We start from the raw sequence: 23,777 nt of genomic DNA on the forward strand, positions 1-23,777 counted from the left end.
TGGGATTAGTTTGGAACTTTAAAATGGAGAATAATAATTTCAAAATAAAAGCCTTGAATATTTTTACATCAGGTAATTGCTGTTTTTGGCTTTATATGACTTTTTCATCCAAAGCACTGTTACACATGGGATTAGTTTGAAACTTTAAAATTAAGCATACTGAAAATTTCAAAATAAAAGCCTTGAATATTTTACATGACGTAATTGCTTTTTTTGGCCGTATATGACTTTTTCATCCAAAGCACTGTTACACATGGGATTACTTTGGAACTTTAAAATGGAGAATAATAATAATTTCAAAATAAAAGCCTTGAATATTTTTACATCAGGTAATTGCTGTTTTTGGCTTTATATGACTTTTTCATCCAAAGCACTGTTACACATGGGATTAGTTTGGAACTTTAAAATGGAGCATAATAATAATTTCAAAATAAAAGCCTTGAATATTTTTACATCAGGTAATTGCTCTTTTTGGCTTTATTTGACTTTTTCATCCAAAGCACTGTTACACGTGGTATTAGTTTGGCCCTTTGAAATGAAGCATTCTGAAAATTTCAAAATAAAAGCCTTGAATAATTTTACATGACGTAATTGCTCTTTTTGGCTTTATTTGACTTTTTCATCCAAAGCACTGTTACACGTGGTATTAGTTTGGCCCTTTGAAATGAAGCATACTGAAAATTTCAAAATAAAAGCCTTGAATATTTTTACATCAGCTACTTGTGTTTTGAGCATTATATAACTATTTTAACCCAAGGACTATTACGCATGGGATTAGTTTGGCCCTTTGAAATGAAGTTTAACAAAACTTCCAAAATAAAAGCCTCGACAACATTTTAAATCGTACCGAACGGTGCACGTCCGCCTCGCTTAACGTTCTTGCGGTTCTCCGCCTGCCACTGCTTACGTCGCGGCGTTCTTTGGCGTCGACGCCGATTTGTGGCGCGACGACGCCGGGCCCGAACCCCACGGCCGCGCCTTGGCAGGCCCCGGCTAAATTTCTTCCGAAATTTTCTAGTTATTATTATTATAGAACTTTATTTTTCTTCCGTAACCGTTAATGCGGCTCATACCGCTGGGTGCACACCTACAAATGAGGTATCAAAACGTGCAGAAAATTCACGCCATTGGAGCTATTACTTCTGGTGGGATTTGGGCTTAACGTGGCGACATAATTCGCAAAAAACTACGAAAAAAACCCCATTATAACTCAATGGGAAAAATCCTAGAAATACCCTATTTTTGAGGATTTGCTGTGTCGTCACAAATTCACCTAGAAATGCCATTCAAATTTCATTTTGTAGATACGTCTGTGATCTCTTCGAAAGTGAAGACGGCTCGTCGATACCAGTTACGGTTTGTCCACAATTTGCCTCTAAGCGACCCAAACTTTCTCATTTTTGCTGAAATTACAGTGACAGCCGATCTCGGTTCAGATCTGGGCACAACATTTCTTTCTCCCATCACTGTAAATGCTCTGAGTGAGGTACAGATATGAATCTCGGGACTATCGCAGAAGACACATTGAACTGTCATACGCTCGAAACGCTTTTCGAATATGTATTACGGTTCCCGAACAAGAAGGATTTGTTTCCAATGCTTTTTTTCAGTAAAATGTGTTTGCTCAAACACACTTGTGTGTTTGAGAGCTCACAGCTCAGAGCTCACACCTGCTGAGACCATTATTTGCCATAGCAACGGAACTCAAGAGGCTATTGGCTGCTGATTTGGACTACGAATACGCATCGCTGTAGTTCTATCTATCCTCAGTTGAAACAGATCAGGACTGAGAACTGGCCTTTAGAACTACTGCTGCTATGGGCTGTATATAACTGATTTAACTCAGTAACTGTTACACATGGGATTAGTTTTGAACTTTAAAATGGAGCATAATAATAATTTCAAAATAAAAGCCTTGAATAGTTTTACATCAGGTAATTGCTGTTTTTGGCTTTATTTGACGTTTTCATCCAAAGCACTGTTACACATGGGATTACTTTGGAACTTTAAAATGGAGAATAATAATAATTTCAAAATAAAAGCCTTGAATATTTTTACATCAGGTAATTGCTTTTTTTGGCCGTATATGACTTTTTCATCCAAAGCAATGTTACACATGGGATTAGTTTGGAACTTTAAAATGGAGAATAATAATTTCAAAATAAAAGCCTTGAATATTTTTACATCAGGTAATTGCTGTTTTTGGCTTTATATGACTTTTTCATCCAAAGCACTGTTACACATGGGATTAGTTTGAAACTTTAAAATTAAGCATACTGAAAATTTCAAAATAAAAGCCTTGAATATTTTACATGACGTAATTGCTTTTTTTGGCCGTATATGACTTTTTCATCCAAAGCACTGTTACACATGGGATTACTTTGGAACTTTAAAATGGAGAATAATAATAATTTCAAAATAAAAGCCTTGAATATTTTTACATCAGGTAATTGCTGTTTTTGGCTTTATATGACTTTTTCATCCAAAGCACTGTTACACATGGGATTAGTTTGGAACTTTAAAATGGAGCATAATAATAATTTCAAAATAAAAGCCTTGAATATTTTTACATCAGGTAATTGCTCTTTTTGGCTTTATTTGACTTTTTCATCCAAAGCACTGTTACACGTGGTATTAGTTTGGCCCTTTGAAATGAAGCATTCTGAAAATTTCAAAATAAAAGCCTTGAATAATTTTACATGACGTAATTGCTCTTTTTGGCTTTATTTGACTTTTTCATCCAAAGCACTGTTACACGTGGTATTAGTTTGGCCCTTTGAAATGAAGCATACTGAAAATTTCAAAATAAAAGCCTTGAATATTTTTACATCAGCTACTTGTGTTTTGAGCATTATATAACTATTTTAACCCAAGGACTATTACGCATGGGATTAGTTTGGCCCTTTGAAATGAAGTTTAACAAAACTTCCAAAATAAAAGCCTCGACAACATTTTAAATCGTACCGAACGGTGCACGTCCGCCTCGCTTAACGTTCTTGCGGTTCTCCGCCTGCCACTGCTTACGTCGCGGCGTTCTTTGGCGTCGACGCCGATTTGTGGCGCGACGACGCCGGGCCCGAACCCCACGGCCGCGCCTTGGCAGGCCCCGGCTAAATTTCTTCCGAAATTTTCTAGTTATAGTTCTTTATTTTTCTTCCGTAACCGTTAATGCGGCTCATACCGCTGGGTGCACACCTACAAATGAGGTATCAAAACGTGCAGAAAATTCACGCCATTGTTGCTATTACTTTTGGTGGGATTTGGGCTTAACGTGGCGACATAATTCGCAAAAAACTACGAAAAAAACCCCATTATAAGTCAATGGGAAAAATCCTGGAAATACCCTATTTTTGAGGATTTTCTGTGTCGTCACTAATTCACGTAGAAATGCCATTCAAATTTCATTTTGTAGATACGTCTGTGATCTCTTCGAAAGTGAAGACGGCTCGTCGATAACAGTTACGGTTTGTCCACAATTTGCCTCTAAGCGACCCAAAGTTTCTCATTTTTCCTAAAGTTAGAGTGCTTTTCTCGCTGATTAGAGTGAGAGATCAAGACAACTTTTTCAACCCAAATCATTTTTGAAATCGCCATCACGCCCACAAATATCGCACGATTAGTATCAAAATCGGTCCTGACATTGATACGCCTGTCTGCTCCGGTAAAATCTTTTCGAAATTTATCTAGATCGTACGGTTTTCTGTCACGGTGCTTCAGAGCAAAGTCATGCGACAGGATTTTCTGAGGCTGTCTGAGGCTCTCTCCCATGTATTTGAATAGAATTTCAGATCTGGGCACAACATTTCTTTCTCTCATCGCTGTAAATGTTCTGAGTGAGGTACAGATATGAATCTCGGGACTATCGCAGAAGACACATTGAACTGTCATACGCTTAAAACGCTTTTCGAATATGTATTACGGTTCCCGACCAGGAAGGATTTGTTTCCAATGCTTTTTGTCAGTAAAACGTGTTTGCTCAAACACACAATTGTGTGTTTGACAGCTCAGAGCTCAGAGCTCACACCCTGCTGAGACCATTATTTGCCATAGCAACGGATCTCAAGAGGCTATTGGCTGCTGGTTTGGACTACGAATACGCATCATTGTAGTTCTATCTATAGTGGAACCCTCAGTTGAAACAGATCAGGACTGAACTGGCCTTTAGAACTATTTGCTGCTATGGGCTGTATATAACTGATTTAACTCAGGAACTGTTACACATGGTATTAGTTTGGAACTTTAAAATGGAGCATAATAATAATTTCAAAATAAAAGCCTTGAATATTTTTACATCATGTAATTGCTGTTTTTGGCTTTGTATGACTTTTTCATCCAAAGCACTGTTACACATGGGATTAGTTCGGAACTTTAAAATGGAGCATAATAATAATTTCAAAATAAAAGCCTTGAAAATTTTTACATGACGTAATTGCTCTTTTTGGCTTTATTTGACTTTTTCATCCAAAGCACTCTTACACATGGTATTAGTTCAGAACTTTAAAATGAAGCATACTGAAAATTTCAAAATAAAAGCCTTGAATATTTTTACATCATGTAATTGCTCTTTTTGGCTTTATTTGACTTTTTCATCCAAAGCACTGTTACACATGGTATTAGTTTGGCCCTTTGAAATGAAGCTTAACAAAAATTTCAAAATAAAAGCCTTGAATATTTTTACATCAACTACTTGCGTTTTCAGCATTATATAACTGATTTAACCCAATGACTATTACACATGGGATTAAAATAGACTGTTTTGCATGAGCAGCAGATAGATCCTCTATTGCACATGTGTCAAACTCAAGGCCCGCGGGCCACATGTGGCCCGCTACGTCATTTTATGTGGCCCTCTCCCCCCTACCACCGTTTTACAGCCCCATTGATTGACTTAAAATAGGTTTTGAGCACGAATTGACTACAAACTACATATCCCATAATGCCTTCCGATTCTTACCAACCAACATTACGGCTTCTCGCCACTAGAGTGCAGCAGAGTCACCTCAAGCTGATTATTAATTTTCCCAGCGAATAAAACTGAAACATCGACAAGCTAAGAAGCTAAAGAGCGAAGTCCCGTGATGTTTCAATCGAGGACTTTTACCGTCTACTGCCCCCTGATTTGATGCCACAGCTTCGACTCCACGCAGCTCGTGTTTTGTCCACGTTTGGAAGCACCTATCTGTGCGAACAGATGTTTTCAATAATGACTTTAAACAAGACCAAGCACAGATCGCGCATTACTGACGAAAACCTACACGCCGTTTTGCGGATTGCCACAGAATAGAACTAAAACCAGACATCGACGAACTGACCAGGGGAAAACGGTGCCTGACATCCGGCCAGAAAACATTGGTAAGCACAAACAAACTACATTTAAATAGAATGAATGTAAAACCAAAACTCAGTATACTGGAATATGCATATAGTTTATTGATTTTGCTTGTGTTTTGTTTATTTACAGAACACAACACAATGAGGATGTGTGTGAGTTGGTGACAGGGTGAAGAGGGATCAGCGTTGTGTTCAAGGACAGGCAACGTCACCTCATTGTTTTGTTCTTATGTGAAATGCATGTTCGTTGCGTAATAAATAACGAAAAAGTTTTGTGAATGAAGTTGAGAGTTAATATCAAAACTTGTTTTTTATTATTTGTCTGCTTATCTTCAAAGCAGACAAAGAATAATTTTCCCAGCGAATAAAACTGAAACATCGACAAGCTAACGAGCTAAAGAGCGAAGTTTAGCTGAGCAGTTTAAAAATACTGAGCATTTTTTTAAACTGCTCAGTTTAAAAATACTGTAATTTTTAAACTGAGCAGTAATTTTACATCCATGCAAACTCAAATGTAATATTTAAAACTTGAATACATAAAATCAGTTATTTAACAATATGAGGTGTTGTTTAAAAATAAAAAAGATAGCAATTTCTTTTTATTGCAGAGACATTAGATTCTTAAATTTATGGTATTCTTTAAATGTTGTAATTTTGGTTCATTGTAAACTTTACCTGTAAAATGTTTGTAGAAATCTTTAACATAAGGTCAATATATATTTTTAAACTGTAATATGTTGTGTGTGTGTGCGTTATTGAAAATTTATATTTGTGACAATCATTAGGTAAATGCTAATGAACTGCCTTCCTGCAGTTTATGAGCATTGAACTGTTACTAAACAGTTCAATGCAAGGTTCATTAGCGTTAGCATTTTAGCTTCAATAAGCTATTAGCTATTTATTTTACTTTTTAGCAATGTTTAGTATACTGAATGGAGTAAATCAATTACAGAAAATATCCTAGTGATTTCCCACATACTGATGAAAGCAATGACGCTAACATTAGCGTTTCTGCTGATTTTAGCTGATATACTTACTTTATAATACTGAACGGTGCACGTCCGCCTCGCTTAACGTTCTTGCGATTCTCCGCGTGCCACTGATTACGTCGCGGCGTTCTTTAGCGTCGACGCCGATTTGTAGCGTGACGACGCCAGGCCCATGCCCGACGGGCGCGCCTTGGCAGGCCCCGGCTAAATTTCTTCCGAAATTTTCTAGTTGGGGCCTGCCATGCAAAGCAATGGCAGGAACCTATTACTATTGTCGGAGAGAAGCGTCTCTTTAATCTTCTTCTTTATTTTTCTTCCGTCACCGTTAATGCGGCTCATACCGCTGGGTGCACACCTACAAATGAGGTATCAAAACGTGCAGAAAATTCACGCCATTGGAGCTATTATTTTTGGTGGGATTTGGGCTTAACGTGGCGACATAATTCGCAAAAAACTGCGAAAAAAACCCCATTATAAGTCAATGGGAAAAATCCTGGAAATACCCTATTTTTGAGGATTTGCTGTGTCGTCACAAATTCACCTAGAAATGCCATTAAAATTTCATTTTGTAGATACGTCTGTGATCTCTTCGAAAGTGAAGACGGCTCGTCGATACCAGTTACGGTTTGTCCACAATTTGCCTCTAAGCGACCCAAAGTTTCTCATTTTTGCTCAAATTAGAGTGACAGCCGATGTAGGTTCAGATCTGGGCACAACATTTCTTTCTCTCATCGCTGTAAATGTTCTGAGTGAGGTACAGATATGAATCTCGGGACTATCGCAGAAGACACATTGAACTGTCATACGCTCGAAACGCTTTTCGAATATGTATTACGGTTCCCGAACAAGAAGGATTTGTTTCCAATGCTTTTTGTCAGTAAAACGTGTTTGCTCAAACACACAATTGTGTGTTTGAGAGCTCAGAGCTCAGAGCTCACACCCTGCTGAGACCATTATTTGCCATAGCAACGGAACTCAAGAGGCTATTGGCTGCTGGTTTGGACTGTTACACATGGGATTAGTTTTGAACTTTAAAATTAAGCATATTGAAAATTTCACAATAAAAGCCCTGAATATTTTTACATGACGTAATTGCTTTTTTTGGCCGTATATGACTTTTTCATCCACAGCACTGTTACACATGGGATTAGTTTGGAACTTTAAAATGGAGCATAATAATAATTTCAAAATAAAAGCCTTGAATATTTTTACATCATGCAATTGCTGTTTTTGGCTTTGTATGACTTTTTCATCCAAAGCACTGTTACACATGGTATTAGTTCAGAACTTTAAAATGAAGCATACTGAAAATTTCAAAATAAAAGCCTTGAATATTTTTACATGACGTAATTGCTCTTTTTGGCCGTATATGACTTTTTCATCCAAAGCAATGTTACACATGGGATTAGTTCGGAACTTTAAAATGGAGCATAATAATAATTTCAAAATAAAAGCCTTGAATATTTTTACATCAGGCAATTGCTGTTTTTGGCTTTATGTGACTTTTTCATCCAAAGCACTGTTACACATGGTATTAGTTCAGAACTTTAAAATGAAGCGTAATGAAAATTTCAAAATAAAAGCCTTGAATATTTTTAAATCATGTAATTGCTGTTTTTGGCTTTGTGTGACTTTTTCATCCAAAGCACTGTTACACATGGGATTAGTTTGGAACTTTAAAATGGAGCATAATAATAATTTCAAAATAAAAGCCTTGAATATTTTTACATGAGGTAATAGCTCTTTTTGGCTTTTTTTGACTTTTTCATCCAAAGCACTCTTACACGTGGTATTAGTTCGGAACTTAAAAATGAAGCATACTGAAAATTTCAAAATAAAAGCCTTGCATTTTTTTACATCAGCTACTTGTGTTTTGAGCATTATATAACTATTTTAACCCAAGGACTATTACGCATGGGATTAGTTTGGCCCTTTGAAATGAAGTTTAACAAAACTTCCAAAATAAAAGCCTTGACAACATTTTAAATCGTACCGAATGGTGCACGTCCGCCTCACTTAACGTTCTTGCGGTTCTCCGCGTGCCACTGATTACGTCACGGCGTTCTTTAGCGTCGACGCCGATTTGTGGCGTGACGACGCCGGGCCCGAACCCCACGGGCGCGCCTTGGCAGGCCCCGGCTAAATTTCTTCCGAAATTTTCTAGTTAATCTTTATTTTTCTTCCGTAACCGTTAATGCGGCTCGTACCGCTGGGTGCACACCTACAAATGAGGTATCAAAACGTGCAGAAAATTCACGCCATTGGAGCTATTACTTCTGGTGGGATTTGGGCTTAACGTGGCGACATAATTCGCAAAAAACTACGAAAAAAACCCCATTATAAGTCAATGGGAAAAATCCTAGAAATACCCTATTTTTGAGGATTTGCTGTGTCGTCACAAATTCACCTAGAAATGCCATTCAAATTTCATTTTGTAGATACGTCTGTGATCTCTTCGAAAGTGAAGACGGCTCGTCGATACCAGTTACGGTTTGTCCACAATTTGCCTCTAAGCGACCCAAACTTTCTCATTTTTGCTCAAATTACAGTGACAGCCGATCTCGGTTCAGATCTGGGCACAACATTTCTTTCTCTCATCACTGTAAATGTTCTGAGTGAGGTACAGATATGAATCTCGGGACTATCGCAGAAGACACATTGACCTGTCATACGCTTAAAACGCTTTTCCAATATGTATTACGGTTCCCGAACAAGAAGGATTTGTTTCCAATGCTTTTTTTCAGTAAAGTGTGTTTGCTCAAACACACTTGTGTGTTTGAGAGCTCAGAGCTCACAGCTCACACCTGCTGAGACCATTATTTACCATAGCAACGGAACTCAAGAGGCTATTGGCTGCTGGTTAGGACTACGAATATGCATCACTGTAGTTCTATCTACCCTCAGTTGAAACAGATCAGGACTGAGAACTGGCCTTTAGAACTACCTGCTGCTATGGGCTGTATATAACTGATTTAACTCAGTAACTGTTACACATGGGATTAGTTTTAAACTTTAAAATGAAGCATACTGAAAATTTCAAAATAAAAGCCTTGAATATTTTTACATCATGTAATTGCTCTTTTTGGCTTTATTTGACTTTTTCATCCAAAGCACTGTTACACATGGTATTAGTTTGGCCCTTTGAAATGAAGCTTAACAAAAATTTCAAAATAAAAGCCTTGAATATTTTTACATCAGGAAATTGCTCTTTTGAGCTTTATATAACTGATTTAACCCAGCAATTGTTACACATGTGATTAGTGTGGCAATTTAAGATTAAGCTTGATGAAAATTTCAAAATAAAAGCCTTGAATATTTTTACATCAGGTAATTGCTGTTTTTGGCTTTATGTGACTTTTTCATCCAAAGCACTGTTACACATGGTATTAGTTTGGCCCTCTGAAATGAAGCATACTGAACATTTCAAAATAAAAGCCTTGAATATTTTTACATCAACTACTTGCTTTTTCAGCATTATATAACTGATTTAACCCAATGACTATTACACATGGGATTAAAATAGACTGTTTTGCATGAGCAGCAGATAGATCCTCTATTGCACATGTGTCAAACTCAAGGCCCGCGGGCCACATGTGGCCGGCTACGTCATTTTATGTCGCCCTCTCCCCCCTACCACCGTTTTACAGCCCCATTGATTGACTTAAAATAGGTTTTGAGCACGAATTGACTACAACCTACATATCCCATAATGCCTTCCGATTCTTACCAACCAACATTACGGCTTCTCGCCACTAGAGTGCAGCAGAGTCACCTCAAGCTGATGATTAATTTTCCCAGCGAATAAAACTGAAAGATCGACAAGCTAACAAGCTAAAGAGCGAAGTCCCGTGATGTTTCAATCGAGGACTTTTACCGTCTCCTGCCCCCTGATTTGATGCCACAGCTTCGACTCCATGCAGCTCCTGTGTTTTGTCCACGTTTGGAAGCACCTATCTGTGCGAACAGATGTTTTCAATAATGACTTTAAACAAGACCAAGCACAGATCGCGCATTACTGACGAAAACCTACACGCCGTTTTGCGGATTGCCACAGAATAGAACTAAAACCAGACATCGACGAACTGACCAGGGGAAAACGGTGCCAGACATCCGGCCAGAAAACATTGGTAAGCACGAACAAACTACATTTAAATAGAATGAATGTAAAACCAAAACGCAGTATACTGGAATATGCATATAGTTTATTGATTTTGCTTGTGTTTTGTTTATTTACAGAACACAACGCAATGAGGATGTGTGTGAGTTGGTGACAGGGTGAAGAGGGATCAGCGTTGTGTTCAAGGACAGGCAACGTCACCTCATTGTTTTGTTCTTATGTGAAATGCATGTTCGTTGCGTAATAAATAACGAAAAAGTTTTGTGAATGAAGTTGAGAGTTAATATCAAAACTTGTTTTTTATTATTTGTCTGCTTATCTTCAAAGCAGACAAAGAATAATTTTCCCAGCGAATAAAACTGAAACATCGACAAGCTAACGAGCTAAAGAGCGTAGTTTAGCAAGGCCCGCGGGCCACATGTGGCCGGCTACGTCATTTTATGTCGCCCTCTCCCCCCTACCACCGTTTTACAGCCCCATTGATTGACTTAAAATAGGTTTTGAGCACGAATTGACTACAACCTACATATCCCATAATGCCTTCCGATTCTTACCAACCAACATTACGGCTTCTCGCCACTAGAGTGCAGCAGAGTCACCTCAAGCTGATGATTAATTTTCCCAGCGAATAAAACTGAAACATCGACAAGCTAAGAAGCTAAAGAGCGAAGTCCCGTGATGTTTCAATCGAGGACTTTTACCGTCTACTGCCCCCTGATTTGATGCCACAGCTTCGACTCCACGCAGCTCGTGTTTTGTCCACGTTTGGAAGCACCTATCTGTGCGAACAGATGTTTTCAATAATGACTTTAAACAAGACCAAGCACAGATCGCGCATTACTGACGAAAACCTACACGCCGTTTTGCGGATTGCCACAGAATAGAACTAAAACCAGACATCGACGAACTGACCAGGGGAAAACGGTGCCTGACATCCGGCCAGAAAACATTGGTAAGCACAAACAAACTACATTTAAATAGAATGAATGTAAAACCAAAACTCAGTATACTGGAATATGCATATAGTTTATTGATTTTGCTTGTGTTTTGTTTATTTACAGAACACAACACAATGAGGATGTGTGTGAGTTGGTGACAGGGTGAAGAGGGATCAGCGTTGTGTTCAAGGACAGGCAACGTCACCTCATTGTTTTGTTCTTATGTGAAATGCATGTTCGTTGCGTAATAAATAACGAAAAAGTTTTGTGAATGAAGTTGAGAGTTAATATCAAAACTTGTTTTTTATTATTTGTCTGCTTATCTTCAAAGCAGACAAAGAATAATTTTCCCAGCGAATAAAACTGAAACATCGACAAGCTAACGAGCTAAAGAGCGAAGTTTAGCTGAGCAGTTTAAAAATACTGAGCATTTTTTTAAACTGCTCAGTTTAAAAATACTGTAATTTTTAAACTGAGCAGTAATTTTACATCCATGCAAACTCAAATGTAATATTTAAAACTTGAATACATAAAATCAGTTATTTAACAATATGAGGTGTTGTTTAAAAATAAAAAAGATAGCAATTTCTTTTTATTGCAGAGACATTAGATTCTTAAATTTATGGTATTCTTTAAATGTTGTAATTTTGGTTCATTGTAAACTTTACCTGTAAAAAGTTTGTAGAAATCTTTAACATAAGGTCAATATATATTTTTAAACTGTAATATGTTGTGTGTGTGTGCGTTATTGAAAATTTATATTTGTGACAATCATTAGGTAAATGCTAATGAACTGCCTTCCTGCAGTTTATGAGCATTGAACTGTTACTAAACAGTTCAATGCAAGGTTCATTAGCGTTAGCATTTTAGCTTCAATAAGCTATTAGCTATTTATTTTACTTTTTAGCAATGTTTAGTATACTGAATGGAGTAAATCAATTACAGAAAATATCCTAGTGATTTCCCACATACTGATGAAAGCAATGACGCTAACATTAGCGTTTCTGCTGATTTTAGCTGATATACTTACTTTATAATACTGAACGGTGCACGTCCGCCTCGCTTAACGTTCTTGCGATTCTCCGCGTGCCACTGATTACGTCGCGGCGTTCTTTAGCGTCGACGCCGATTTGTAGCGTGACGACGCCGGGCCCATGCCCGACGGGCGCGCCTTGGCAGGCCCCGGCTAAATTTCTTCCGAAATTTTCTAGTTCTTTATTTTTCTTCCGTAACCGTTAATGCGGCTCATACCGCTGGGTGCACACCTACAAATGAGGTATCAAAACGTGCAGAAAATTCACGCCATTGGAGCTATTATTTTTGGTGGGATTTGGGCTTAACGTGGCGACATAATTCGCAAAAAACTGCGAAAAAAAACCCATTATAAGTCAATGGGAAAAATCCTGGAAATACCCTATTTTTGAGGATTTTCTGTGTCGTCACAAATTCACCTAGAAATGCCATTCAAATTTCATTTTGTAGATACGTCTGTGATCTCTTCGAAAGTGAAGACGGCTCGTCGATACCAGTTACGGTTTGTCCACAATTTGCCTCTAAGCGACCCAAAGTTTCTCATTTTTCCTAAAGTTAGAGGGCTTCTCTCGCTGATTAGAGTGAGAGATCAAGACAACTTTTTCAACCCAAATCATTTTTGAAATCGCCATCACGCCCACAAATATCGCACGATTAGTATCAAAATCGGTCCTGACATTGATACGCCTGTCTGCTCCGGTAAAATGTTTTCGAAATTTATCTAGACCGTACGGTTTTCTGTCACGGTGCTTCAGAGCAAAGTCATGCGACAAGATTTTCTGAGGCTCTCAGGCTGTCTCACTGACATTTCACACCTTGGTGTGAAACTTATTTACCATAGCAACGGATCTCAAGAGGCTATTGGCTGCTGATTTGGACTACAAATACGCATCATTGTAGTTCTATCTATAGTGAAACCCTCAGTTGAAACAGATCAGGACTTAACTGGCCTTTAGAACTAATTGCTGCTATGGGCTGTATATAACTGATTTAACTCAGTAACTGTTACACATGGGATTAGTTTTGAACTTTAAAATGAAGCTTAACAAAAATTTCACAATAAAAGCCTTGAATATTTTTACATCAGAAAATTGCTCTTTTGAGCTGTATATAACTGATTTAACCCAGCAATTGTTACACATGGGATTAGTGTGGCAATTTAAAATTAAGCTTGATGAAAATTTCAAAATAAAAGCCTTGAATATTTTTACATCAGGTAATTGCTGTTTTTGGCTTTATTTGACTTTTTCATCCAAAGCACTGTTACACATGGTATTAGTTTGGCCCTTTGAAATGAAGCTTAACAAAAATTTCAAAATAAAAGCCTTGAATATTTTTACATCATGTAATTGCTCTTTTTGGCTTTATTTGACTTTTTCATCCAAAGCACTGTTACACATGGTATTAGTTTGGCCCTTTGAAATGAAGCATACTGAAAATTTCAAAATAAAAGCCTTGAATATTTTTACATCAACTACTTGCATTTTCAGCATTATATAACTGATTTAACCCAATGACTATTACACATGGGATTAAAATAGACTGTTTTGCATGAGCAGCAGATAGATCCTCTATTGCACATGTGTCAAACTCAAGGCCCGCGGGCCACATGTGGCCCGCTACGTCATTTTATGTGGCCCTCTCCCCCCTACCACCGTTTTACAGCCCCATTGATTGACTTAAAATAGGTTTTGAGCACGAATTGACTACAAACTACATATCCCATAATGCCTTCCGATTCTTACCAACCAACATTACGGCTTCTCGCCACTAGAGTGCAGCAGAGTCACCTCAAGCTGATTATTAATTTTCCCAGCGAATAAAACTGAAACATCGACAAGCTAAGAAGCTAAAGAGCGAAGTTCCGTGATGTTTCAATCGAGGACTTTTACTTTTACCGTCTACTGCCCCCTGATTTGATGCCACAGCTTCGACTCCACGCAGCTCGTGTTTTGTCCACGTTTGGAAGCACCTATCTGTGCGAACAGATGTTTTCAATAATGACTTTAAACAAGACCAAGCACAGATCGCGCATTACTGACGAAAACCTACACGCCGTTTTGCGGATTGCCACAGAATAGAACTAAAACCAGACATCGACAAACTGACCAGGGGAAAACGGTGCCAGACATCCGGCCAGAAAACATTGGTAAGCACAAACAAACTACATTTAAATAGAATGAATGTAAAACCAAAACTCAGTATACTGGAATATGCATATAGATTATTGATTTTGCTTGTGTTTTGTTTATTTACAGAACACAACACAATGAGGATGTGTGTGAGTTATTGACAGGGTGAAGAGGGATCAGCGTTGTGTTCAAGGACAGGCAACGTCACCTCATTGTTTTGTTCTTATGTGAAATGCATGTTCGTTGCGTAATAAATAACGAAAAAGTTTTGTGAATGAAGTTGAGAGTTAATATCAAAACTTGTTTTTTATTATTTGTCTGCTTATCTTCAAAGCAGACAAAGAATAATTTTCCCAGCGAATAAAACTGAAACATCGACAAGCTAACGAGCTAAAGAGCGAAGTTTAGCTGAGCAGTTTAAAAATACTGAGCATATTTTTAAACTGCTCAGTTTAAAAATACTGTAATTTTTAAACTGAGCAGTAATTTTACATCCATGCAAACTCAAATGTAATATTTAAAACTTGAATACATAAAATCAGTTATTTAACAATATGAGGTGTTGTTTAAAAATAGAAAAGATAGCAATTTCTTTTTATTGCAGAGACATTAGATTCTTACATTTATGGTATTCTTTAAATGTTGTAATTTTGGTTCATTGTAAACTTTACCTGTAAAAAGTTTGTAGAAATCTTTAACATAAGGTCAATATATATTTTTAAACTGTGATATGTTGTGTGTGTGTGCGTTATTGAAAATTTATATTTGTGACAATCATTAGGTAAATGCTAATGAACTGCCTTCCTGCAGTTTATGAGCATTGAACTGTTACTAAACAGTTCAATGCAAGGTTCATTAGCGTTAGCATTTTAGCTTCAATAAGCTATTAGCTATTTATTTTACTTTTTAGCAATGTTTAGTATACTGAATGGAGTAAATCAATTACAGAAAATATCCTAGTGATTTCCCACATACTGATGAAAGCAATGACGCTAACATTAGCGTTTCTGCTGATTTTAGCTGATATACTTACTTTATAATACTGAATGGTGCACGTCCGCCTCGCTTAACGTTCTTGCGATTCTCCGCGTGCCACTGATTACGTCGCGGCGTTCTTTAGCGTCGACGCCGATTTGTGGCGTGACGACGCCGGGCCCATGCCCGACGGGCGCGCCTTGGCAGGCCCCGGCTAAATTTCTTCCGAAATTTTCTAGTTTATCTATCGAGTTCCAATTTTGTTGTGGGTATTTTTTACCCAACTCTGGAGAGCTAGCTGACTATGCTAATGTTCCCTCCGCCATCTTGCCAAGATTCATATTACAACATTTTTTACATTTTCTTGTTTTTTTCCTAGAAAATTTCAAAGGTTTTCGGCAGAAATGTACCGTACTCCTTTTTATATCTAAAGAATGAAATATAAAAAAGGAGTATACTTCTGCCAAAAACCTTAGACATTTTCTAGAAAAAACATTTTCTTGAAAAAAACATGAAAATGTTTTGAGTTTCAAAAGTCAAAAATGTTCCATCCATTTTCTGTTCACTCTTGTCCCTAATGGGGTCGGGAGGGTTGCTGGTGCCTCTCCAGGCGGGGTCACCCTGGACAGGTCGCCAGTCTGTCGCAGGGCATCAAAAATGTTCAACTTTTCAAATTGAAATGTTCATGTTTTTTCTAGAAGTGTACAATTGTTGGTCAGAAATCTCCTGCTTTCCGTGAGCCTTTAATGCTCCTCTTGTTGCCGTTTGATCGTTTCCATGAACTTCTGGCCTGTTCAGATGTTTTTATGTGCAGGTTTGCGTACAAATGATGGATAAATCTCCTTGCGATTGTCACATTATGGTATAATCAGAATTTATGTTTTTGATGGTAAACCATGGATTTGGTTTTCAAATAGAACAAGGTCAGCTTGGTAAACCAATCAATGAACCCCGGGGTCAAAGGTTAAAGCCCTGTAGCAGCAGGATCCTCTACTCATGCTGGTACTGGTGGCTGTGCAGTGGGGAGCCAGAATCTAGTTTCTCTATTTCTGCGTGGGGCTCGTAGGTTGGCCCAGCCGATGGTCTGTGAACTCCGGTTCGGTTCTGGTTCTGGGCGTTTGGTGCAGCCGGACCTCCAGCGGCTCTGATGTCAAACGGTTTTGTGTTGGCTGCATCCTGATGGTTCTGGTGTCACTTTGTGGCCAGACCTCGGGTTGCCTGAATCCAGGATTCATAGAACCATATTTACATACGTAGCTGTAGTTTGTCACTGACCACCAGAGGGCGGTAGTGAGTGTCTGCAGACAGTGAGCTGTGTGTGTGTGTGTTGTCAGGTTCGGGGACGGCTACACCATCATCCTGCGGGTGGCGGGGCCCGACCCGGACCTGCGTCCCGTCATGAAGTTCATCGAGAGCGAGCTGAGCGGCAGCACGCTGAAGGAGAAGCATCGCAACATGCTGCAGTACCAGCTGCCCTCCTCACTCTCCTCGCTCGCCCACATCTTCTCCACCTTCGCCAACAACAAGGATGCGCTGCGGATCGAGGATTACTCCGTCACCCAGACCACCTTGGACCAGGTTAGGGTCCGCACACCTGGACAGGTAAACCTGGACTGGAAGGTGACGGGGCTGATGGGAAATGTGTTTTTTGTGCTCTCAGGTGTTTGTGAACTTTGCGAAGGACCAGAGTGACGACTACCTGTCCAAAGACGTTTCGGTGAGACGGAAGGAAGTGATCGTCGACGTCCTGGCGCCGAGCTCCACCTGCGGTGGTGCGGAGGGCGAGAGCGTCATGTGACACCGGGAGGCGGGACTTCACCTGGACTCGACCTGCAGCAGAGGACACGCCCCCTCCTCACCTGCGCACTGATTCACACGGTGGTAGGCGGAGCCTCCTGCCGCCCGTCAATGCAGTGATTCACTGAACACTTGAACCCGATGAAGAATCCCAATCATTTCAAACTGATCACTTTTTATCCACTTTGATTCCGTTCTTACTGTCCAACTTTATTTATATTTGTAGCTGGAACAGAATCATTTATTCTGATGTTTTATTTTGGTGGGATCCATGCTCTTTCCTGTCTTAGCAGCCAATCAGAAACCTGATTATTTTATTTTTTTAAGTGTTTTTATAAAGATGATGGGATGGAAGCAGCCAAATACCTCATCAGGCCTGGAAGCTGCAGGACTGATCTGCGATCGGATTGGTCGCCTGACTGCAGCACTTTGTGTTCCAGACTTCAGTCTGTTTGCACTGGTTCTGATCCGGTTCTGATCCGATCAGCATGTTGTGCTGTTGATGGAAAAAGAGCTGTTACAGCCCAACTAGCAGAATAAACCTCCTGAAACCTCCACGCCGCCTCCGTCTGCTGCTCAACACACACACACACACTTCACCTGAAGCCGTTCTGGTTCTGATCCAAACTCAGAAATCCGTCCCCTTCCTTCCAGGTTCTGTTTATTCCAGATTGAACAGAAATCTTCTGAAGATGACTGCCTCTCGTTTCATTAACAGTAAAATCTTCAGTTTCTGATTCTGTCACATTTTATCACGTTAAACTTTTCTGAACATCCGACTCATGATTGGCTAAAAGGTTAAAACATGGCTGTCATCCTGAAATCAAAGTGGCTGATGGGAAACATGGAAAACTTAAAATTCTGTTAAAGATGTGGATTTTTTTTTTACGTATTTCAGATTCCGTATAAAATGATTTTCAGTTGTTACTTTTAGACGATAAAATTAATAATGGAGCTGCAGCTAATCGTTAGCCCTGCATCGTCATAGAAACCGTAAAGAAGAGTTTATTGCAGAAAATATTTCCAACAGTCAGTTTGTTGTTGAGCAGCATTTGGATCAGAACCCCAGCAGACCTTTGGGGTCACAGTGGCCGGCTGCTGTGATTGGTCCGTCCAGGCCAGGAGGTGGAGCCTAGGTCAGGCCTGAATGAGAAGATGTGTCGCCATGGAGACGGCAGGAAGTTACTTCATGGGGGAGAACGGACAGGGGAACATGAGCTGGTTTCTCTGAGAGTCCAGGTGGGCGACGCTGTTCCTGACTGAGAGACGGCAGGTAGCAGTTAGCCAGCGCTCACCTGAGTGATGTCACAGAGAGGGGGCGGAGTCTTACCTGCTGCAACCACTCTGGCGTCAGTGTGAGCCTTGTGTCGACATTCGGCTCGATGGTCGGCGCTCTCGAACCACCAGAGGGCGTGAACTGGGACACCAGGAGATCCGGTTAGAGACGCAACGCCTAGAACATCCGGAGGAACAAACATCTAGTCGGGTTCTCATGGAACCCGGCTGCGGTTCTGGTACCTCGGTTCAGCAGTCCGAACTCGCTGTGGAACGCCCCCAGCAGCTTCCCGTACCCCGGAGCGTCATGAGCCGACATGGCCGCCTGGAAGGCCCCGCCCCAAACCGCAGGGCCCCCAGGACGCATCCGGAAGGTCGCCAACTCAAACACACCTGGAACACAGAACCACCGTCAGAACCCAGCAGAACCCAGCGCTCTATTCCCCTCAACGTTTCAGTTTGTGAATTTGTGACGAAATGTTTTTACAGATTCGTTCTGTCAGATCCTCACTGAGCTGCTGTCTGAAGAAATGCACTAAAGACAACCAATCAGAGCCAGGAGGCGGGGCTTAGTGCTGTCAATCATCCTCATGTACTTGCTGCTAAATGTGTAACTTACTGTTGCAGTGAAACTGTTTATCCACCATCATCTGTGGCTATGCTAACTAGCCTTAGCTTTCACAACATGCTATGACAGCTGCGGCGTAGCGGGGGGGATGAGCAGCGCCACACAGAGTATGATGGCAGCACTAAGACCCTCCTCCTGGCTCTGATTGGTTGTTTAGAACCGGTGACCCGGTCAGACCCAGGTGGGGCAGTGGGCGGGGCCTACCTCCCTGCTGGGGGGGGCTCTTCAGGCGGCTCCAGGGCACCAGGTAGGAAACCTCGTTGTCCTGCGCCGTCAGCAGCGGTAAGGCCTTAGAGATGTACTCTGAGATCCAGGAGGGGTCCTGAGCCAGGGCTGCCCGCACAGCTGCCCGCTGGGAGTAACTGTCTGAGAGGAGGGGGGGGGTTAGACCCAAACATCTGGAACCAGAACCTCCTGATCGGAACGTTTTATCCAGGAATCTAAAAAAGGTCCAACAGGAAGTGTCCTCACCATACTGCCATATATGGAAGACCTTGTTGAGGCCGCCGTACTCCACGGTCCAGTAGCCAATCAGCTGAGAGTGGGCGGTGCGCAGGTGGATCTTCTCATTGGTCAGCTTGAGGAAGACCGAGTTCTGGTCTGGACGGATGCTGTAGGTTCTGAACTCGTAGAAGGTTCTCTGCTCCTGCTGGGGTCCGGTGGCCAGGCGGGCGCTGGGCTGCAGAGAGGGGCCGAGAGGACAGAGGTCTCACTCTGACAAGAAACCCACGGCATCTGAAATAACTGGAAACTGACTAAATCATATATAAAATCTGAAAATTAACCTTTTGGTTCAACTGAATTATGTAAAAAATAAACTAAACCGAAGTTCCTATTTTGTTGCTCAGCCTATTGGGGCGATACAAAATGCTCAAGGTCAGGTCAGAACAGTCCAGTGTTTTCTTCTCTAGTTGTTTTGGGTCATTTTTCTGTTGGATGACCTTTGACCTGTGACCCCGGGCAGCCCATTTCTCTCCAAAACGCCTTGATAGTCTGGAGGTTTGATCATTCCCTGAACAGATTCAACACACCCTGATGTAGCAGAGCAGTCCCACAGCATGACCCAGCCTCCTCCATGTTTCACAGTGGGAACAGAACCATCATGGAGCTGATGATGCATCCAAACTTGATGTTTTGGACGGACCTCTGTCAGTCTCAGACCTTATTTAGAAATGGGACCATTGCACTCCGGAAGTGAAGGGGGCGCTATTTCCTATATTATCCACGGTCTCCCGTTTTTATTTTCTTTTGAAATCTGTGATATATTTTCACCTTTAGGAAGGATTTTCACTCTCAGCATTTATTTGAACTTTTCTCTTTTATTTACTTCAGTGCAGCTCACAGTTTTTAACAGATTCTGTAGCTTTCTGTGAACTTCTAAATCTGCTCCTTAGTGGCATCTTTTCGGGCCTGATACTGCCTCTAGTGGCGTGGGGTGGTAACACAGCTAATATAATTACATTACCAGTATTGTATAGTAACGAAGTAAAAACACTTCACTACTTTACTTAAGTATATTTTGGAGTACTTCATACTTTCCTGGAGTATGAAATTTTTTGATGACTTTCACTTTTACTTCACTATATTTCCGAACTTAATTGCGTACTTTTACTCCGATACATTTTCAATGTGTGGTTTAGTTACTCGTTACAAAAAAGCGAGAGAGAGAAACGCAAGTGTTTTGACCCCACCTACTGATTAGCAAGTAGCAAGTAGGCTACCGAACAAAGTCGGTAGCCTGCTTGCCTGGGCTTGTTCATCACCTCCAATAGGACACACCTGTTTCGCTTCTCCCATTAAACACAAAGCAAGTCTCGCAATCAGCAGCAGCCACATGGAGGAGGAGACGGAGACCACAACGACTGCAACTACGTCAGACACGGTTCCAGGGGAACCACCAGCTGGTGATGAGAGCCCATGGCCTTATTTAAACACAATACACTCTTTCGTGGGTGTTAAAGATTCGTCGTACCGCATGCAGTGTATGTTATTCCTGCCCGAAGATGTGGAAATTCTATCTTACAAAAACTCCCCGTCCAACTTGAAGAAACACATCGAGGTAACGTCTTATGAAATGGTTATAATCCTCCTGTTTCAGTAACTATAGCTTGGTCACTAGGCACTATTGTGAAATCTTGACCATAAATGAACTTTGTTTGGCATTGTTTCAGTTCCATACGTGGTGTATTTAGCTGAGGCCTAATGTTGACTGTAGCAGGCTACCTAGACTCCTCTGTTCAAGGGGGGACAGAAGCCATAGCGATAGCAATTTAGACTAAATTTAACGAATATAGGAAAGGCATGCAAGTTCAAAACCAGGTTTACAGATGCCAATAAGCTGCATTTCCCTCCCAATTCTTTTTTTCTTTTGCATAATGACCAGTTGTGTGCACCACCTACTGACTGTAGCATTGACTGATTCACTGATTTGTGAAGTAGAGTAATCGTAACAGATCTTTTTCTTCATGTTGGCTGCATTTTCTGTACTATTTATTTTTCTCATTTTCAGCACTGACCTTACTTGAAGGGAAAACTTAAGGTTTACAAAAACTTTGTATTTTCTGTCCTGGAGGGTTTACTAAGAAGCTGGTTCAGTTGTAAAGCAGGTTAAGTTAACCTTGTGCTATAGGTAAAGCACCTAATTTTCTTAACTAAATGATGCCTGCAGGTATATCTATTAGCAGGTTTAATTTTGCCTGCACTTGGTTGGGTACATTATTTTAAGTGTATTTGACAAGTTTACCAAAATATAAAAAATGTCATTCAAACTGCATTTGCCTTGTTTTACTTTTTACTTGTACTTTTCATTACATTACTTGAGTACATCCATTTTTACAGTAATTTCCATACTTAAGTACAAGAAGTTTCAGATACTTTAAGACTTTTACTCAAGTAACATTTCAGTCAGTGACTTGGACTTTTACCAAAGTCGTATTTTGGAGAGGTACTTGTACTTTTACTTGACTCTGAGATTTCAGTACTTTATACAACACTGTACATTACTAAATCAGAATACCACAAAATCTTTATTTGGTATTAATTCCGGCAAAGATAAATTATAAAACACCATATTTTTTCATTTTCTTAAGGATGTAGAGCTAATTAAATGACATAAACAAGACCTTTATATATTATAAATAATATTGATATGTCTCCATCAATTATAGGAGGAATAAATTAAATAAGGAGACATGAAAATGTCTAAACAGTTTATCGTGATCAACTATGATAAAAATACTATTTACAATTTATACATACGTTGAGCAAAAATCAATAACGAACAAATGAATTCGGTTTACAAAAGAATAACAAATCTGGTTGTTAAAACTAGGGTTGTTAAACAGATACAGGCAAAAATTCACATTTTTGCTTATGTGGTGCCATATATGTTATTCTGAGTCTTATATAGAAGAAAAAAATAAGATGAAATTATTTAGTCTACCAAGGTGGAGGTTGGCCATCGAGAGAAACTGGCATCACTTTGACATCTTGTTTAGGTCATTTAATTAGCTCTACTTCCTTAAGAAAATGAAAATTTCATAATAAAGACTTTGTGCTATTCTGATTTAGTAATGTAATTATATTAGCTGTGTTACCACCCCACGCCACTAGAGGCAGTATCAGGCCCGAAAAGATGCCACTAAGGAGCAGATTTAGAAGTTCACAGAAAGCTACAGAATCTGTTAAAAACTGTGAGCTGCACTGAAGTAAATAAAAGAGAAAAGTTCAAATAAATGCTGGGAGTGAAAATCCTTCCTAAAGGTGAAAATATATCACAGATTTCAAAAGAAAATAAAAACGGGAGACCTTGGATAATATAGGAAATAGCGCCCCCTTCACTTCCGGAGTGCAATGGTCCCATTTCTAAATAAGGTCTGAGACTGACAGAGGTCCGTCCCGCCCTTCCTGTTTCCTGCAGAGAGGTCCTTCTCAAACAATCCACAGTGGACCCTTGGCTCCTCCACACACACACACACACACACTCTTTCTCTCTGTTTACAGAACAGCTGAAGGCCATGAGGCGTTCAGGGTCCGCCCTGACCCAATGGTCCCTACCTGGTTCTGACCTTTTTTCTCCGATCAGCCATTGACACAAACAACAGAACCAAACCGAATCGAACGCCCACAACTGCAGATTCTGCTGCCGGTTGTCTGGCTCTGCAGACAACTTGTGACTCCTTAAGGTTCTACGGCAGAAAACCTGCGAGTTCGTTTCGTTTCTGTTCTGTTGGTTCTGAACCGACCGTGCTTTGGTTCCTACGTGTCTGGTCCAGATGATGCAGGTGAACTCACCTGAGCAGCAGCAGCAGTTCTGAACAGGGCAGCTGAAGGCCTCAAAGAACCGAACAGCTTCAACATTTTGACGGTGCAGAACCTGAAGAGATCCCAGAGAACGGCAGCACAGATCCTCTAAATGCAAGAGGTCCCACTCTGAAGGAGGACCCTCTTGATCTGTAGCGAGCCTATGAAAACAGGAGGACTCACTCTGAGAACGGTAGTTAGTTTAATCTGCAGTTTGCCAAAGATCATCTACGCAAGATGTCTTACTCCAAAATAAAAAAA

At 40.2% G+C, this 23,777-nt stretch overlaps 3 protein-coding genes across 4 annotated transcripts in view; 2 read left to right on the forward strand and 1 right to left on the reverse strand.

Moving 5' to 3' along the window:
* The window catches only part of abca1b (ATP-binding cassette, sub-family A (ABC1), member 1B), a 75,854-nt gene extending 57,988 nt beyond the window's left edge, over positions 1-17,866 (forward strand). For both annotated transcript variants that reach the window (XM_032555222.1, XM_032555223.1), the window contains exons 48-49: positions 16,849-17,092; positions 17,175-17,866. In XM_032555222.1, the coding sequence (XP_032411113.1) occupies positions 16,849-17,092; positions 17,175-17,312 (382 nt within the window). In that variant the 3' untranslated portion in view covers positions 17,313-17,866. The remainder of the gene's footprint in view (positions 1-16,848; positions 17,093-17,174) is intronic.
* LOC116714596 (alpha-1,3-mannosyl-glycoprotein 4-beta-N-acetylglucosaminyltransferase B) overlaps positions 1-23,777 on the forward strand; it is a 776,799-nt gene that overhangs the window by 404,567 nt on the left and 348,455 nt on the right. The window lies entirely within an intron of this gene.
* On the reverse strand, positions 18,232-23,622 carry nipsnap3a (nipsnap homolog 3A (C. elegans)). The gene is made up of 6 exons (XM_032555280.1): positions 23,508-23,622; positions 19,686-19,893; positions 19,419-19,580; positions 18,830-18,979; positions 18,642-18,728; positions 18,232-18,570 (listed from the first exon to the last, which is right to left on the reverse strand). Exons 1-6 carry the CDS (start codon positions 23,571-23,573, stop codon positions 18,494-18,496), a joined length of 750 nt encoding a protein of 249 aa, XP_032411171.1. The 5' UTR covers positions 23,574-23,622; the 3' UTR covers positions 18,232-18,493.

This window comes from Xiphophorus hellerii, chromosome 23, assembly GCF_003331165.1.
Source record: "Xiphophorus hellerii strain 12219 chromosome 23, Xiphophorus_hellerii-4.1, whole genome shotgun sequence".
Taxonomy (NCBI): Eukaryota; Metazoa; Chordata; class Actinopteri; order Cyprinodontiformes; family Poeciliidae; genus Xiphophorus; species Xiphophorus hellerii.

Coding starts and splice junctions, on each gene's coding strand:
- nipsnap3a (XM_032555280.1), bottom strand. CDS start 23,573: ATGTTGAAGCTGTTCGGTTCTTTGAGGCCTTCAGCTGCCCTGTTCAGA. Junction 19,581..19,685: donor CTTCCATATATGGCAGTATG/GTGAGGACACTT, acceptor CCCTCCTCTCAG/ACAGTTACTCCCAGCGGGCA. Junction 18,571..18,641: donor CGCCAGAGTGGTTGCAGCAG/GTAAGACTCCGC, acceptor GCCGTCTCTCAG/TCAGGAACAGCGTCGCCCAC.